This window comes from Saccopteryx bilineata, chromosome 6, assembly GCF_036850765.1.
Source record: "Saccopteryx bilineata isolate mSacBil1 chromosome 6, mSacBil1_pri_phased_curated, whole genome shotgun sequence".
Taxonomy (NCBI): Eukaryota; Metazoa; Chordata; class Mammalia; order Chiroptera; family Emballonuridae; genus Saccopteryx; species Saccopteryx bilineata.
The window spans coordinates 128,666,970-128,685,341 of NC_089495.1; the positions used below are offsets into that span (position 1 = coordinate 128,666,970).

Below are 18,372 nucleotides of genomic sequence, written 5' to 3' on the forward strand. Positions count from 1 at the left end.
CCCCCACTCCCCCCACAGGTAAGGAGGGTGCCTTGGCTGTATGGGGTGGGTAGGGAAAGCCTATGCTGGAGGCCAGTGTCCTGAGGAGGGGGCAGCAGATGCTAACATGGGCCCCACTTTTTTCTGAGGATGAAGCCTCAGTCGAGGAACCCACCCTGGGCGTGCAGTGACCCTGGCAGTGCCCATCCTTCTCCTCCTTATTTTCTTCTCCCTCCTTCTCCCTGCTTACTAGAATTTTTTGGGAATGAGGCCCTTCCCAAGTTCCCCTTCCCAGCTGTTCTTTATTGAGGGGCATGGGAGGAGCTAGGGAATATCCTCAGGTCCAGGCAACCCAGGGATGGCAGGCAGGGGTAGGGAGCTTAAGCTTAGCAACAGGCCAGCTTTATGACCACAGAATGATTCTAAGCCCCTGACCCTCACCCCACCCCACCTCGTATGTTCACAACCTTCATGTTACAGGGTGGGAGAGGCACCCTGTGCTGGAGCAGGCATGGTCTAGCCCTTCAAGAGCCCACACTGGCATTCTTAGGAACAAAAATGTCTGTACCCCCAAACTCCCTTGGGATCTGCTTAGACTCACAGGTGCAGATACAAGGAAGGTCAAGGAGGCCCTTGCAATCTGCAGGGGACAAGAGATCAGGTATCCTGGTCACCTGGCAGCTGACCTTCCTTGTACTCTGCAGGACAAATCCTGCTGGTGCCCCCTCCCATGGTGAACAGGGCACAGAGGGGCTGCTGGGAGGCTACAGGGCCCCTTCCTAGGGGGAAATGGAGGCCCATACAAAGTGAATTCAGGGCTGGCAATGGGCCCTATACTTTCTTTTCCAGAAACTCAAGATCAAGGTAAGTAACTCTAGTATTGGTCTGAAAGCCTTGAAATGGAGTTAGACCAGCAAGTGATGATATTTCCCTTTACCCCTCTGCCACCATCAGGGCCTCGTGATCTGGGGTTTAACTGATGGTTTGCTGGCGATTTCTCAGTGTGGCCTCTACTCACTATTTCTATTTTGTCTTACTGCTTCATCTAGGCCGCACATTTCGTCTGGGGAAGACACCTTACTGCCACCACATGGCCTTTCCAGCGTGGAGCACAGTCCAGGGCCGGGCTGGGTGGGGAGTGGGGCTTGGTTTCTAGAAGAAATGTTGTTAGGCAAGGCTCCCATCGCTGGTGTCTTAGGTTCTGGTCCTTAGTCTGGCCCCCGGCCCCTGCTCACTGGAACCTTCTCCACAAGTGTCCTGATTGCTGATGCTGCTTCCTGAGCGGAGGCCGCTGGCCCCACATGGCATCGTCCCAGGCATTTTGACTCTGTTCACAAATGGGATTTTCCACCCAGGGCAGAAGGGGGCATGTCCATAGCACCGCAGAGCAAACACAGAGGTGCTCAGGAGGTGAAAAGCTGGCTCCCTTAATGTACTCACAGAGGAAATGACTCAAACATTAGCAAATCAAAATCCAGATGATATGTAAGGCACCTTGTTCAACGGAAAAGGGCTGAAACGGGAGGGAGGGGCTGCTTCTGGCTGGAGGTGTCCTGCAGCTGAGCTACGTGAAGGCTGGGTCTGCGATGCTGTGGTCGGGGTTGCAGGTGAAGGCGATGGTGACAGCATAGCGGGTACCCCAGCGTACCTTCTCCACCCGGTGCAGGTTCTCAGACCCCGAGGTGAAGAAGGACACCCGACCTGGGTGAGAAGAAAGAAGTGACCCATGCCATGCATGGCCTTTGGAACCTGCATTTCTAACAAACTGACATCACAAACCAGATGACTGGGAGAAACCCACCCACTCCAGGACTGCTGATGCAAGAGGCAGGACAACAGGGAAAAGAACATGCAGCATTTGGGAAGCCAGCAGGGGGACCCTCCAGGCAGGGTGACAGGCACCCCAGGTCCCCTTTGGGCACTATGAGCTCACTGTGGTGGGTGGAGCAACTTGGGGATGAGGGTGCCCAACAAACTCTGTGATACCCAGGGCCTACCCCTCAGAACCAGGGGAAAATCACGGGCAGATGGGAGGCACGCTGCCATCCCAGCTCTATAACTCCAAGCATTCAGCACTCAGAGAAAGGTGTGTTCTTGCTTCTTATTCTTTAGTAAATAACTATTAGATGGTCACCAACATCCTTAAAATATGATTTAGCTTGGTACCTGAGTGACCAAAAATATGAAAGCATCTTGGATTTGAAACCTTCCATGCCTATCTCCTCTTTGGCAACAAGGGTCCCTGAATGCTTCCCAAAAGCACATGACATGTGACATCTAGCCTCAGCAAAAGAGGCTTCTCTGATTCTTGGCTTATTAAATTCTTGGAACCCATAAGATGCCTACTTGAAGTAAAGATACCTGGGGGACACGGCCTGTGCAGTGAAGGGCTACCATAGCAGGCCTGGATGCCCACACCCTGCACACCCCAAAGGAAGACTGGCCCTTGATGGGTCCCCAGCTCTGCAAGACAGGAGTGTCTGTCCACATAGTGCCACACTGTTTGGGTCTATAACACTGTGATTTATGGTGGAGCCTTTTTGTGTGTGTGTGTGTGTGTGTGTGTGTGTGAGAGAGAGAGGGGGGGGGACAGACAGGGATAGACAGACAGGAAGGGAGAGAGATGAGAAGCATCAACTCTTCATAGGGCACCTTAGTTGTTCATTGATTGCTTTCTCATAGGTGCCTTGCCTGGGGGGGCTACAGCAGACCAAGTGATCCCCTTGCTCAAGCCAGCGACCTTGGGCTCAAGCCAGTAACCTTGGGCTTCAAGTCAGTGACCTTTGAGCTTAAGCCAGCAACCATGGGTTCCTGTCTGTAATCCTACACTCAAGCCAGCAACCCAGTACTCGAGCTGGTGAGCCTGTACTCAAGCTGGATGAGACCACGCTCAAGCCGGCAACCTCAGGGTTTTGAACCTGGGTCCTTAGCATCCCAGGCTGATGCTCTATCCACTGTGCCACCACCTGGTCAAGCTGGTGGGGCCTTTCGTAATACAGAAAGTTCTACTCAAGTATTTATTGGGCTTAAAATGCCCCTCAGGAAGCCCCCAGGGGCACTGCACACTTTCCACCCAGGACCTGGGCTTTCCTTTTACACAGGTAATAGAAGGGAAGGGATGATCATGTGCTCAACACAAGCTCACTGGACAGTGCTGAGTGTGTCCATTGTGCCCACGGGTTGGGAAGCAGGTCCCAGAGCTCAGTGTCTTTATCGACATGATTAGGGCTGGAGTTACCTCATCTCAAGCTGCTGGGACTCCCTGGGAAGGGTCAGGGCAGTTTCCAGGAACCTACTCTGCTGCAACAGCTGTGCCTGAGCACATGCTTGCCTCAACCTCCGACAAATGGGCCTCCTGGTGTCTCAGACCAGTGGGCATGGATCCCTGCAAATGCTGGAACACAGCAGGTGCCCCATAAATGCAGCACCCACCCTGCATTTGATCTTAGCCAAAAGGCTGAGAAGCGATGCAGCACCCACCCTGGAAACCACCTGCCCCAAGGCTGCCTGCGCATCCTACCTGCTCTGGGCTCTACTGTCTTATTGGCCCCCTCCTCCATGAACACGAATCGCCCCCCACCGAAGTCATCCAGGTAGTCAGAGAGATACAGCAGTGAGGTATAGTCGAAGGAGCCATAGGTCACCTGTGGACAAAGCAGGGGAATGTCACCACCTTGAGCTCAGAGCCCTGCGTCTGTAGTTCATGTGTGGGCATCATGCATAAGGCCACTCGAGCCTTCTCAGCTCCAGAGGAAACTTCATTGCGCCCACTGTCTGGTTCTGCCTGAGGTTCTGACAGTTCCAAGGGTTAGGCCATTGTGTTCCTGCAAAGCAGCATGTGCGGCACCTATGGTTGACGATCCCATGCTGCGGGGACTCCTGGACAGTGGTCATGACACCTGCCAGCCCACAGGCCCCATCTCCCACCTCACACAGAATGAGGGGAGGCCCAGCCCCCCTCATGCCTGGCCATGCAGATGCAGGGAAATGGACACAGTGCAAGTAGGGACAGAGATTCCATGAGACCGATGAAGACCTCTGCTCAGGTGTGACAAGCACGGGGCTCACCTTGTCCACATGTGTGTGCCAGTACTCATCGTGAGCTGTGCGGGCCTCTGTGCTGTTGATGCGGGAGAAGAACGTAGGTTTTGTCAGGTGCAGTGAGGATGCGCTAATGCCAAAAGCCTGGGCGATTGCGAGCTGGACTTTTTGCCGCACATCCCTGCGGGGAGGACACATGCATCACCTAGAGTGGTGTGGCTTCAGAGGAGAGAATTCTCCATGGGTCCCCCGCTACCCCCATACAGAGCTACACAGACTGTAGGAAGACAGAAAGGTAGACACGCACGTGATATCCCACACATCACAGGATATCGTGTGCACCACTAGGAACGTGAGGACCAGCTCCTTGTAGGAATGACATAACACTGGGCCTGCTGGGGCAGTGCTATGGTGACACACAGGAGCAGTGGCGGGAGGTGGGCAGCCATCTGCACTCAGCCCACATGTTCCCAAGTAGTGCACAGAGACCTGGACTGAGGGTGACACTACATGGTCAGGGGCTGGGACCTCAGGAGACACCAGCCTCTCCCTGGCATGTGGGCTAGGCTGCATGGCACACATGTGCAACCGTGTGCCAGGGTCCTAAAACCATGCCCGAAGTGAGACAGCTTGAGCATAGAAGTATATAAACATTCTAATGTTTCCAAACCAGCTGACCCTCTGACACCTATGTCACAGGCTAAAGGGAAGTCTCTCCTAGGCAAGGGCTGTAACTGGGCACACAGGCCGCTGCCAGTGACCCCTCAAGCTCATCTCAGTAAGGAGAACATTTATCTCAGCATCAATGGTGATGCTCATAGAACTTCTGCTGAATCAAGAATGATATCCCACCTTCAACAGGAAATGAGGTGTGCATGTATTCAGTGTCTCTCATCAGGTCATAAAAATTATTTATGGGATGCCATTTATTGAATTGGTTTAATTCTCCTAATCTTTGTTTACCTTGAAGGTGCACACATCCTACTTAATGATAAAAACTGAACAAATAAACTGGTAAGGCCAGTGGCACAACTAGTCATGGATGAGGGCAGGGGGGACCGCGAAACCGCTGGTACCATTCTGCGGGATCCTGCCTCCTCCTAGGAATTGTACATGGGGTCTAACATCCCTGACTCTCAGGATACCCTGCACTGGCAGCTGAAACCAGTGAGCTGCATTAGCATGTGGGACCAGTCTTTGCCATTCCCATTTAAGTGTAAAGAGTTTATCAAACCTGTCTGGGTCAGTAGCCTGGGCTTCACTCTCCAGCTGTTTCTCTGGAAGCATAATACAGGGGGATTGTGGGCTTTGTTACCAAGCAACATGGTTATGGTAAGTATGACCCCGCAGTGGTTAGGGATGGGGGCTATGGTTGTGGAAGGGGACCACAGGGGTCCCTGTGGTGATGAAGCTGTTCAGCATCATGACTGTGGTGGTCCTTACATGACCTATGTGGGTAACAAATTGCACAGAACTAAACACACACATAAACCAAATAAGGTAAAACCAGAGCATCAGACCACAACTATGGCCTGCACTACTGTCAATTCTTAAGGGCAACATTGGACCCTGGTTGTGTAGGTGTCAGGGAAATGGGGTGAAGGGTCCACAGGAACTCCTGTGCTATTTCTTATAACTGTCTGAGTCTTGATTATTTCAAAACAAAAAGTACAATTTAAACAACCTTCCCAGGCCTGATATGTGGTGGCACAGTGGCTAAAGCTTCAACCTGGAATGCTGAGGTCACCAGTTCAAACCCCTGGGCTTGCCTGGTCAAGGCACATATGGAAAGCAACTACTATGAGTGGATGCTTCCCGATTCTCCCCCCCCCATCTAAAAATCAATAAATAAAATAAATTAAAAATAAAAATGAAGAACTTCCCCAGGTAGGGAAGCCACCTGGATAGGAGGGCGTGCCTGACACTCAACATCAGGCATGTGCAGTATGATGTGTCATCAGCACAGTCCCTGCCCCTGCGGGACCTGGGCTGCTCATGGGGCAGATACAAGAGTCACTGGCCCACCCAAAGCTGGCTTTGTGACCAGGCTGCTTGGAGGAAAAAGGCCGGAGATTGGAATGCTGCACTGAAACAAGTCTCAGGTGCAGACTTTGGAACGCCAAGTCCTGTGGAAGTAGAGCGGTACTCTGGCAAGCACTAATAAGATTGTTTACTGGAAGCTTCTGAACCTTAGAGCCATTTCCTGCATACCTGCAAGGTTTTAGTTAATTATCTTCCTCTGTTCCTGCGTCTATGCTCTGCTAATTTTGCTTTCTGATTAAAGAAACAAATAAATACAATGAGTCTGCAGAGATCTGGGCTCTCAGTCCTAGAGGCTGGGAGTCGCCTGTACCAATCTTTCTTTTATGTTGTGTGTTTCTTCTAAGTCTTGCAGCCTTGCAGCGCCTTCTCTCGTGCATACTCATTGCCAAGCTGGACTCAGCAGCTGCTGCTTCTTGGCCTGGACCTTAACAGGGTCACCAGTGAGCGTGAGCGTCTAGCTGGACTCACGGATGCAGGTGCTGTCCTGTACCTACTACTTAGTAACTGACACATGAGTATTTCAGCTCAAGATAGGCGCTGACCCAGGATATTCAGCTGAACCCGCCTGGCCTGTGAGAGGGCCAGGGAGGAGGCTCCACCCTCACAACATGCAGGCCAGTGCCCTCCCCATCCACACTGACCTCCGGCTCCTCACCGGTATAACTGGAAGTCCTCTTCTGAGAAGATATTTTCTATTTTATCCCCAAAGTATCTGAAAGTAAGAGTATTAACAAATGTAACATTTTATTAATTTCTCCTTTAAACTCAGTATTTCCTCCAGGCAATGCACAGGTCCCTGGAAACCAGCTGGAATTGTAGGTTGGAGCTGATCTGTTTCTACAACAACACCTGAGTGATAACAGGGAAGGTGGGAGTCAGGACTGCCTAGCACACTTAAGGGCTGGTTATAAAGGCTGAGAAGTCGAGGCTTCTCCTGGCCCCTCAAATCCTACAGCTCACATAGCTCACAGGGAACCAGAGTCCCTCAAATCCTACAGCTCACATAGCTCACAGGGAACCAGCCTGCCTCACCCATCCTGCTCTGCCTCGGCCCCGTCCCTCATCCTCAAGCAGGTCCCAGCTTCCTGAGAGGCCTCGATGGAGAAAAGGATGTTGCCCTCTGAGAAGGGCCATATCTTCCAGTTCTTGCCTAGCCCACATCCCTGCAGCAAATGCTGCAGTTTACCCAAGACTTGAAGCTGCTCTGATGGAAACCTCACTTGGTGTCCCTGGCTAAGACAGGCACAGAGCTGCAAGTCCATGTCACATCATTAGAGCACCACCCCTTGGGCTCTCACCTGTACAGGTTCACAAAGTGCTTCCCGACAGACAGGGCTCCTGAGTGCAAGTCCAAGATGGACGCCTGCAAAAGACAGTTTGCAGAGCAGAGCTTGAGGCCTGTGTGGTGGCAGCCACAGATGTGTGACCAGCCGCTGACCCGAGACACAGGTGACTGAGATCCATCCTAGCACATCCTGGGTCAGGGAGATGGCACACAGGAGCAGTTTGAAGAAAGTTAGACCCAGGGTGTGTGTGGCACGATCCCATTCCCTGCTGCCTGAAGAGCAAACTCTGGTCTGATTCTGAAAATTGTCCACAGATGGCGCTCCCCCAGATGCATCTGTGAACTTGCCCCCCTCCCCACCCACAGCTTTGTTGAGGTTAAACCAACACACACCATCTGCTTCTGTTTAAAGTGTACAGTTTGACAAGTTTTGATGTTGGTATACACCCACGCAACCATTATCACCATCATGAAAACAAACATCCATCACCCCCAAATATCCTTGTACCCCTTAGCAATCCCTCCCTCCTGCCTCTCTCCACCCACCCCACCCCCAGGTATGGGTGCAACTTCTGTCACAACAGAGTGATTTATGTTTTCTACAGTTTTAGGTCAACAGAATCACACAGGAAGTAATCTGCTCTGGTTCCTCTCACCCAGCACAGCCACGCCATGATTCACTCACGTGCTCCATGCATCTACTGTCTGTTCTGTCTTACTGCTGAGAGCATCTCATTATTGGGTGCACAGTTTGTTGCTCACCTGCAGGTGGGCATGTCTGTGTGGATAGACTCCTTCAATCTCTTAAGTAAATGTCCAGGAGTGGAACTGCTAGATCATAACTTTCTTTTTTTTTAATTATTTTTATTTATTTATTCATTTTAGAGAGGAGAGACAGAGAGAGAGAGAGAGAGACAGAGACAGAGAGAGAGACAGAAAGCGAGAAGTGGGGAGGAACAGGAAGTATCAACTCCCATATGTGCCTGACCAGACAAGCCCAGGGTTGTTTTTTTTTTGTTTTTTTTTTTTATTTAATTTAATTTTTATTTATTTTAGTGAGAAGAGAGAGAGAGAGAAGGTGAGGAGGAGCAGGAAGCATCAACTCCCATATGTGCCTTGACCAGGCAGGCCCAGGTTTTGAACCAGCGACCTCAGCATTCCAGGCCGACACTTTACCCAGTGAGCCACCACAGGTCAGGCAAGCCCAGGGTTTTGAACTGGTGACCTCAGCATTCCAGATCGATGCTGTATCCACTGTGCCACCACAGGTCGGGCTGGATCATAACTTTCTAATGAATGACCAAAGTGGTCTCCACCGCTGCCCATCTGCCCCTGCAGGCCCTTCCCCACATCCCATCCCAGGAGGGAAGTGGCCACCAGTCTTGGAGCTTCTCTGTTGTTCCTTATTGATACAGCAACTAGTCCAGGGGGTCATTTGAACATAATCTGTGCTTTAAAAATGCTAACTGAACTTAAAGGCAACAAACCTGGTTAATTTGCTGCAAGACAACCTCCTGGGTGTATGCTGAGCAGCTGAGCAAAGAGTCAAAGATGAGTCCCATACAAACAGGTTTTTAATAAATATTCCTCCCAAACCAAATCAAAATAAAAGGGGCAGCTTGATTTTCAGAACTCAACAGGAAAGACTGCAGAATAAAATAAAGTCAGGCAGATAATCATGGAAATACATACTTAGAAATTCTAGCAAAGTCTGTGAATGAGTCTTCCTAGGAGTTTCAACATGTAGAATGGTTCATATCCATGTGGTGACTATAATTCAGGGATCACCAAACCATGCAGAGAATGAATCTTCCCACAGATCCACAGTGGGCAGAGAGCCACGTTCAGGAAACTACACAAGAACTCAAACCAACAAGGATGCAAGATGATGAGAACTCAAACTAAAGTAAGTGCTCGCAGGACGGGACTCCCAGATGCTGCCCAGGAAGTGGATGAGCTGTGCTGGACCTATCTCAGTTCCTTGATGCTGCTGTAACTAATTGCCACAAACCAGGGATTTAAAACAAGAGGAATTTATCCTCTCATGCTCTGGAGGCAGAGGTCTGAGATTGAGATGTCAAACAGCCACACTCCTTCCAAAACCTCAAGGGTCCTTCCTACCTTTTCCAACCTCTGGTGGCCCATAGAATCCCTTGGTTTGTGGCTGCATCACTGCATTTCTGCCTGTCATCACATGGCTGCTCATTAGTCTCAATCTCTCTCTGCCTTCTTCCTACAAGAACGCTTGTGATTGGATTTTCGATCTGCCCAGAAAATCCAAGATGATCTCATCTTTTTTTTTTTTTTTTTTCTTTTTTGTGGGAGAGACAGAGTTAGAGAGAGGGACAGATAGGGACAGACAAACAGGAAGGGAGATGAGAAACATCAATTCTTCGCTGTGGTTCCTTAGTTGTTCATTGATTGATTTCTCATATGTTCCTTGACTCGGGGGCTACAGCAGACCAAGTAACCCCTTGCTCGAGCCAGCAACCTTAGGCTCAAGCTGGTGAGCCTTGCTCAAACCAGATGAGCTTGCGCTCAAGCTGGCGACCTTGGGGTCTCGAACCTGGGTCCTCCACATCCCAGTCCAATGCTCCACTGTGCCACCGCCTGGTTAGGCCAAGATGATCTCATCTTGAGATCCTTAACTTAATGACATCTGCAAAAGTCTTTTTCCCAAAATGCATCCCACTCACAGGTTCTGGTGGACCACTGCTCCCCAGAAATCTCCCACAATGGATGACAGTGCCCACACTGGTCTGAGGCCTGTGTCTGAGAGGGTGGGGAGCTCCACCGGCATGCTGGACACTGTTCCCCACAGCCCCTTTGTTTCCAGCACTGTCACTCTCCTCACTAGGTTCCTGCTGAGTCACCACTCAGCCCCATGCCTGACACCCCCACCTCCTGCCCAGCATTCTGAAATGCAAATGTGACCTGAAGCTCCCAGCTGTGACATACCCTTAGGACAGGGAACTTTCATCTCAATTGAGCAGCTGCAGTTGGTGCCCCAGGGACCCAGGACTTGTCCATAGGGATGGTGGGGGCATGTGAGGGCCCTGCATGTCCCTCACTTCCTCCTTTCCCTCAGAGGGAGGGCAAGTTAAAGGAGTAAAGAGAAAACTGAAGCAGAAATGGCAAACCACTCACCCCTCCATCAGATCCTCCCAGGGAGAGCCCCTTCTCCGCTATGCTGTGGGAAAGATCATTTAAAATCAGATTTATTAATAGTCTTATCTACCATACGTCTAGGCAAATATCAATCTTACCATCAATGCAATGTGAACAGATAGTTTAATGTCTAGGATATAAACACATGCTTAGACCATGGGACTCAGCTGCCAATGCTAAGTGAGTGAATGGCAATATTTCATCATCTTGTTGACAACACAGGACACAGTTTAGGAACAAGAGGGTCTCATGGCTGTCTGCCATGCTGAATGGTTGAACTACTCCCAGTGAGTCCCTGTCCTGGTCACCACAGGCTTGGGAGGGTGCTCTAGAACCACCAGTTTAGGAGGTTAAGGAGGTGGTTCAGGTGGTGGCCTGTGCTGGACCTGACAGGACCACCCAACCACTGAAGAGGCAAGGGCTTCCAGTATCTTGAGCAGATGCTTTGCAGCTGCCTAGGAAATGGCCTGGGGGAGGATCAACCCCTAAGACCAGTACCCTCATCCCAGCAGCCCCACAATGTTGTCTGGAAAAAGGAGCATCTCCTGTTGGGACTCTCAATTCAGCATGTGGCAGATGTCAGCAAAGTCAATTGCAGCTTGAGGGCCAGACTCTGCTCAACTTGGTGCTTGCTTCCAAAGATATTCTATGTCTGAACAGCTCATAGCAAATCTAAGCTTTAAGATTCTGTTTTAAGGCCCTGGCCGGTTGGCTCAGTGGTAGAGTGTCGGCCTGGCGTGCAGGAGTCCCAGGTTGGATTCCCGGCCAGGGCACACAGGAGAAGCACCCATCTGCTTCTCCACCCTTTCCCCTCTCCTTCCTCTCTGTCTCTCTCTTTCCCTCCCGCAGCCAGGGCTCCACTGGAGCAGGGTTGTCCTGGGTGCTGAGGATGGCTCTGTGGCCTCTGCCTCAGGCGCTAGAGTGGCTTGGGTCGCAACAGAGCAACGCCCCGATGGGCAGAGCATCGCCCCCTGGTGGGCATGCCGGGTGGATCCCAGTCGGGCGCATGCGGGAGTCTGTCTGACTATCTCCCCGTTTCTGGCTTCGGAAAATACAAAAAATTAAAAAAAACCCAAAAAACAAAACAAAACACTTCAACCAGAAAAAATCCAACTACTTCCAAGTAAGGCTTCCTGCTCCACATAAGTCACTGCTAGCAGTCAAAGTGTTCACCCTCACCTATTCTGGAGGAGAGGGAACCCAGTGACCACCTGCTGTGGGTGAACACCCCACCTCTAAATAGGCTCCTGCTGGGCCCCAGGAGCTGATGGAGCAGCATTCCCATACAACCTCCCAAATGGGTCAGAACAACTTCCCCTGGAGGAAGCCCAGATCCAGAAGATTCTGCTCACAAACAGCAACAACCTTTTTTCCTAAAAAAAAAGACTAGCCTACCCTTGTCTTGGAAGCACACAGAAAATCCTCATGAAATTTGACATGAATTCTCTAAGTCATTGTTTTAGTAGTAATTCTTTGCTTTCTGCCCTTAGTCCCACATTCCTGCTCGTTTGGGACAGAAGCTCATGGATGCATCATACCTGCGAATCCGTTGGGCTTCATTCCTGGTGATGACAGTGTCAGTGATGCACCGGCCACACTTGGTAGGGGAGCAACCTGGAGAGAGAGGTACCAGGGTGAGGTCAACCCGGCAACAACAAAGCCCAACAACAGAGCCTGTGGGTGGCCCTCCCCAGGGACAACGGGATCTTGTGAGATGGGGCCTTGCCATGCACAGGATTCAGGGGACCACTTTGGCAAATAAAATAAGGAATACCCAGTTAGCTTTGAATTTCAGATAAGCAAGGATGACTTTGCACGTGAGTGCATCCCATCATCTCACTGGTGGGCCATGTTTCTGGAGGCCTGGCACCAGGCAGGCCCTTGGAAACACCTGGCACTCTGAAGACCCAGTATTCCCAAGTACCTGTCAGGAAGTCACTCCTGCATGACCAAAGCTCTGCTTATGATGCTAGTTTCTATCCTACCCCAGAGCCCTACAACTGATACTGACAAAGTGCTCACCACCCTCTCCTTCCTCTGCCGCTCTGTACCTGGGACCCGCAAATGCTCAGAGGGAGAAAGCTGGAGAAACCCAGATGAGGATGGGCCCAGGGTGAGGTGGATGGGGCTAGGATGAGGTAGCGCATCAAAGGCAATGAGCTCAACAAGCTCCTTGTGTTTGTTAGGAAGGATAGGCTGGCTATCCCACACCAGATGGCCATGTGGCACATCCTAGCTTGTAAGAAAAGACCCTGCACAAACGGCAGTTAACTTCAGAGCAGGGGTTACTTGGAGACAAGAGATCTTGGAGTGTGTTAACCATAACAGGAGACTGGCCTGGGGTTACTTGAATGCAAGTACACAGGATTCTTGGAGGAATGCCTTCAAGAACCAGATGCCCTTTATGATTGATAAGCTCTGAGACTCTGACTCTTCTCATGTCCATGATCATGAAGGACACAGTAGGCAGGGTTGGGATGAAACGGATGGGGAAAAAGGCTTTTGTAGCTTTCTAGTTTTATCTGCTGAGCTATGGCTCTTGGAACTCAATAAATATGCAGTGGCGCAGTTTCTCAGAGCTGATTCCACCTAAGAGTTTCAGCCTCTGCTCTACTACTTTCATCTGATGTGTCTTATTCCTTGCGAGTCCCATAACACTAGCTGATGAGCTGGAGTCTTGGGACACTCTCAGGATAGGCTGGGCTGGCTGACCTCTAGCTTTTCGCCTTTTCCTCTTCTTCCAGTCTGTAATGTGAGCCCAGTGTCCTGGAACCACATGAGCCTCACACTGAGTGGGAGCACCAAGGAGTTCAGATGTAGATAAGCTCCAAGGATGCCGGGCTGGCCTGGAGTACCTATCACTAGGCCTTGTCTTGTGGGGAAATAAACTTCAACTTGGGGGTCATTGGGGAAAGGATGCCTCAGTTCCATGGGACTAAATATAATCCTAAGATTCTAGCAATGTGCAGATTCTACATGCCTCCTTCAGTACCTGATGAATGGAGGGGACAGAAATCCATGAGGATCAGAGGGTTTGATGACTCAAAGGCTTGGCATAGGAGAAATATACAGAACTCTGTGTGTCACTGTTGGGAAACATACATTTTCCCAAGTACATGTGAGACATTAACAGAGAAAGTCTGAACCAAGATCCAAGTATTGCTAGCATACAGATTATACAATATGGCTACAATGCAATTAGTTTAGAAATCAATTTTTAAAAAGAGAGAACCAAAATCCCATGAATTTAGAATTTAAAAAACCAGTAGCCACATAGCATGTTCAATGTGAACAAGGTCAAGAGCACAAGAGCATAATCTGGGTGACAGAGTAAGTTGTGAACAGTTGACAACATCAGTGCACATACATGAGTGTGTGTTTCACAAACACACAGTAACACACACCATGTGGACACACACCCAGGCGGGGGACCCTAGCTCATCAGGAGCCCCCTGCTAGGACTGGAGGCCCCCCACAGTATGAAAAGCCTCTACTTGTTTCTGTCACCTAAGGGAGGAAAGAGCCAAGGAAGAGCAACTCGAGAGGCTTTAAAATACACTTCAGCTCTTTTAAAAATTGTGGTAAAATATAAATAATACAAACCTTACTGCTTTAACCATTAAGTGTCCAATTCAGTGCACTTAGCACATTCACACTGTTGTGTGATGATCACCCCATCCATCTCCTGAACTTTGTCATATTCCCAAACTGATAATCCATTCCCGTGAAACACAAACTGCTCCTCAATTTCCCCCATTTCAACTATTTTTAATGTTGAGATAGATACATATATATATATTTTAGTGAGAGAGCGCAAGAGACAGAGACAGAAAAGGAGAGAGATGAGAAGCATTAACTCATAGTTGCTGCATTCTTAGTTGTTCATTGATTGCTTTTTTATATGTGCCTTGAGGGGGGCGTGCCTCCAGCTGAGCCAGTGTCCCCTTGCTCAAGCCAGGAACCTTTGGCTTCAAGCCTTTGGGCACAAACCAGTGACCATGAGGTCATGTCTATTATCCCATGCTCAAGCCAGCAACTCTGCATTCAAGCTGGTGAGCCTGCTCTCAAGCCAGTGACCTTGGGGTTTTGAACCTGGGTCCTCAGTGTCCCAGGTCCACACTCTATCCACTGTGCCACCACCTGGTCAGGTTAATGTCGATCAATTATTAAATGGGTAAGAAGAAAACTTTTCTTTAGTTCCAACCACTGAAAAATATTTTCCTGAACACTGGGACTTTAGAGGGGAAAAGCCACCTAAGACAGTGCCAACCACAGAGCAGGCTCCTTCCCTGATGGCTGTGGCTCTAGGGGTGAAGCACTGGTTCCAAGGAATGGGCCTGCCCAGCAAACTGCATGCGTCCTTCTACTGAAATTCTCTGAGCATCTCAACAGTGCCGCTTAGTGGGAGGACTTGGCAACTCTTCTTGATTCAAGTTCAAAGCATCACTCTGAATAAAAAAAACTGAATTCTGCCTGTAAAACTAGGTCGCTCAGGGTAGGTTTTTCAAACTGAGAAAGAACCCAGGAAGCAGAGAACTTGTGGGAAAATATAGCAGCCAGAGAAGGCCCAAGTTCCGTGCGTTCCCCAGAGTGCTGAACTCCGCTAGCCCTCCCCCTGACGGTTCCTCCTCACACAACCTGCTGCCTTTCGCCAGACCGCTGACCGCACTCTCCTCCTGCCCTCTCAGAGTGGCAAGCACCAGGATGGGACACCCACTGGGGAAAAGGGCCTCTGATAGTGCCTTTTTTTTGTTGCAACATTTTTTATAGTGACAGCGCTCTAAGGCACTCTCCATAGCCACTGCCTTTTCTGGCTTCAACTTTCAGTCTCTCCCTTTCCAATTCTGTTACATCCCTCCAGGCAGACCCTCTCCTCCATCAGACAGCACTCCCAGTGAGGGGCACCTCAGTGAAATGCTGGCCATGGCCTCCAAGGTGACTAACAGGCCTGCCCTGTGCAGGGCCTGAAACCCCTGCACTTCCCTGTCCAGGTGTGGGCCAACAAACCTAGGGTACAGGAAAGGTCATCTGCCTCCCCCATGACCTTCAACCTGATCCCCACTGATTCACCATAGCAAAACACATGCATTTTAAATGTGCTGCATTTCTTGTTAACTTGCCACTTTTCTGGATCACGACAGCATTGTGTACCTTCAAACCTTCGGTGATTGTTATAGTCCTCCGAGCAGGGCACCTCGATGAACCTGCCAGGCAGGACTTCGCTGCGGTAAGCCAGGACCTCAGTGACACCATCATCATGCTCCAGACTGCACCAAAGCAGGAACACAGTGAGCATGGCACAGGCTCCCAGAACGGTGGCTCTCAGCCACTTCCTCCACATTTCCTGTGGTGTCCAGGTTCTCTTCATGCTGAGAACAAAAAACACAATCATGATCACCCACATGCACTTGTATGTGCTGAAAAGGCAGACCGTGATGACCAGAGGCCACATCCACAGTTCATTACAGCCTTGACCTGTCCCTACACTAATCGTTGTCAGAGCTACTGTCAACCAATACAGAGGCACCTGCCAGGTAGGGAGGATGTGCCTCCCACCATGGACTAGGCAGGGCTCACTGCCCCTTGCAGGCAACAGGAAGAGCTGCCCATGGACAACCAGTTTGGGGAGTCCTACCAGTCCATGGTGCTGTTCACCTTGCCTACATCTGGAAATGATCTCCCTATGCCACATGTGTGCCCCAGTGTGCATGCACACCCATACACACAACCCTAACTAAGGTGAGTCAAACCCACGTAACTAAACTGTAAGCCAGTCAGAAAGAGAAAACAAGCACAACAGAAATTATCTGTAAGCAAGACATTTTCTGTACAAGTTGGGGACCATGAGTGGCTCACTGTCCATGCTAAAGTTGCATGTGTGTCTGTGTTTCTGTAGTACATATGCATGCACATGTTTGTGTCTGTGTATATTCATGTGTGTTTGCATATGTGTGTAACTGAGCAGCTGTGTGCTCTGTTTTCTAGGAAAGGCTTGGTGGTCACAGAGCTAGATGAACTGGCAGGAAATGAGAAAAAAAGATAAGGGCATCCCTTCACAGAAGTGCGGGTACCTTATTTCTTCAAATACATATAATTAATTCCTAGAAAGCAGGACACTTGTGTAAGGTCGGTGAATAGAGGGATGGTCACGTGGGGAACCCAGGCCCACGAACTTTGGCTAGGACCACCCACAGCCAAGCGCACCAAAAGAAACTTCCTAGGAGTCCTTGGAAAAAAGCGACTGACTGTCAGCCAGTAAGATTTCTCTGACCCCTTTTTAAATATACCCACGCGGTCTCTCCGTGTGCGATTTTCCTGACCTCCATCTTAACAGGCCAGTGAATCTCGTCCGAGGAACGCTCTGTGCTGAATAAAGCCTTTTGAACTTACCACACTTGGTGGCTCCAAGACCTGTTCCTTCCTTCTCGGCGGGGAAAAATACCTTACAACTTGCCTTCTAATTTTATAGTCCCTCAAACCTCACACTGCTAAATCAATAGTTCCAATCAAATAAACCCTAAGGTGGGCACAGCACAGTCAGCACATTGGGTGGATACATGATCATTTTAAACGGATTTTTAGACACCTGGGAGATTTGCCTAGCCCACAAAGACCCACCACTCACAGAACTGTGCAGTCCAGCTTTCAACCTACTCAGCCTCCATTGAGTAGACTGGATGGACACCTGACTACAAGTGAGCCTATCACTTCTCTTCCCCAAGAATTCGGATTGGACAGAGAGAGCAAGCTCTTAGCAGCAGGTGGCTGAAACTCTAACCTGCAGATGCAGACAGAGCTGTTGGCCACATATTCTGAGACAGCCTGGATGCTGAGACAGAAAAGGACAGCGGGGAGTGGGAGGCGGAGAGGGAGGAAAAAGTGAAGAAACAGCCTCTCGGGCCAGATCTGGATGCAACACTCCCCCTCGTAGTCTCCTCAAAATAAGCATCTCTGTTTGAAGCAAGCTGCCAAAATAGGAGTCTGTTTTCTCAGGTCTGGGAACAAGACCCACGGCCCACGAGGCAAGCGCGGTGATTTGTCCTGAGGTGATTAAAATGCACCTTAGCCCCGAAAGCTTGAGGCAGAATCCCCTCGAAGGCAACGTGATCAGATGGTCACTTATTCATCGGGCCATCAAACAGGGAGCCCTCATGTTCACAGAACACAGGGACCAAACGATGGGAACCTGGAGCCCTCTGTACACACGGGGTTGGCGGGAGTCAGGGCGGGGAGACTCCCTTCTACCTCATGATCCCCTGCTTAAGCCACCTGAGCCCCGGCTGGCCACGTGGACTCAGGTGGCCAGCGGGTGCGGGAACCTGCAGGCCCCACCTACCAGACAGCCAAGCCTCCTGCCGGAGGCCACGCCCATACCCGAACAGACCCCACCCACACGATAGCGACACTCGGGCCACACCCACGTCCCGGCCGACAGCCTCCGAGTCCGTGCATCCCGCTGTCTTCCTTCTGTTTGCGCTGTCTGGTACCTGCTTGGGCGCCTGCGCTCGGCTACCCCGCTGCCCTCGGGCGTTTTGGGTGCGCCCCTCCGCTGCGGCGCCATCGGGCCAGCTAGCCAAGGAGCCGGGTCGAACGCAGGAGCCACTGGAGCTCGGACGACCGCCGCGAGAGATAGCGTGACGCTGACGCGGCCAGAGACGTGGCACGACACGCTCGGCCTTCGATTCCAGGGCTGGCGGCCAGACCCGAGCAATCGCAGGCCGAGCGCTGCAGAATGAATGCGCTCCCCCACCTCCCGCCCAAGGTCCTCTGCTGTCTCCGCCGAGCTCCCAGCCGCCTCCTGAAGTGCGTCTTCACCCCGCCGAGTCTGCCTAGGGGTCCGCATACCCCGGGGTTCT

At 50.7% G+C, this 18,372-nt stretch overlaps 1 protein-coding gene across 1 annotated transcript; it reads right to left on the reverse strand.

Moving 5' to 3' along the window:
* Window positions 1-1,458: 1,458 nt before the first annotated feature.
* OGFOD3 (2-oxoglutarate and iron dependent oxygenase domain containing 3) lies at window positions 1,459-18,364 on the reverse strand. Its single transcript, XM_066234320.1, has 9 exons — window positions 18,004-18,364; window positions 15,668-15,885; window positions 12,055-12,130; window positions 10,496-10,538; window positions 7,362-7,426; window positions 6,719-6,775; window positions 4,048-4,201; window positions 3,500-3,623; window positions 1,459-1,680 (listed from the first exon to the last, which is right to left on the reverse strand). Exons 1-9 carry the CDS (start codon window positions 18,357-18,359, stop codon window positions 1,544-1,546), a joined length of 1,230 nt encoding a protein of 409 aa, XP_066090417.1. The 5' UTR covers window positions 18,360-18,364; the 3' UTR covers window positions 1,459-1,543.
* Window positions 18,365-18,372: the final 8 nt, after the last annotated feature.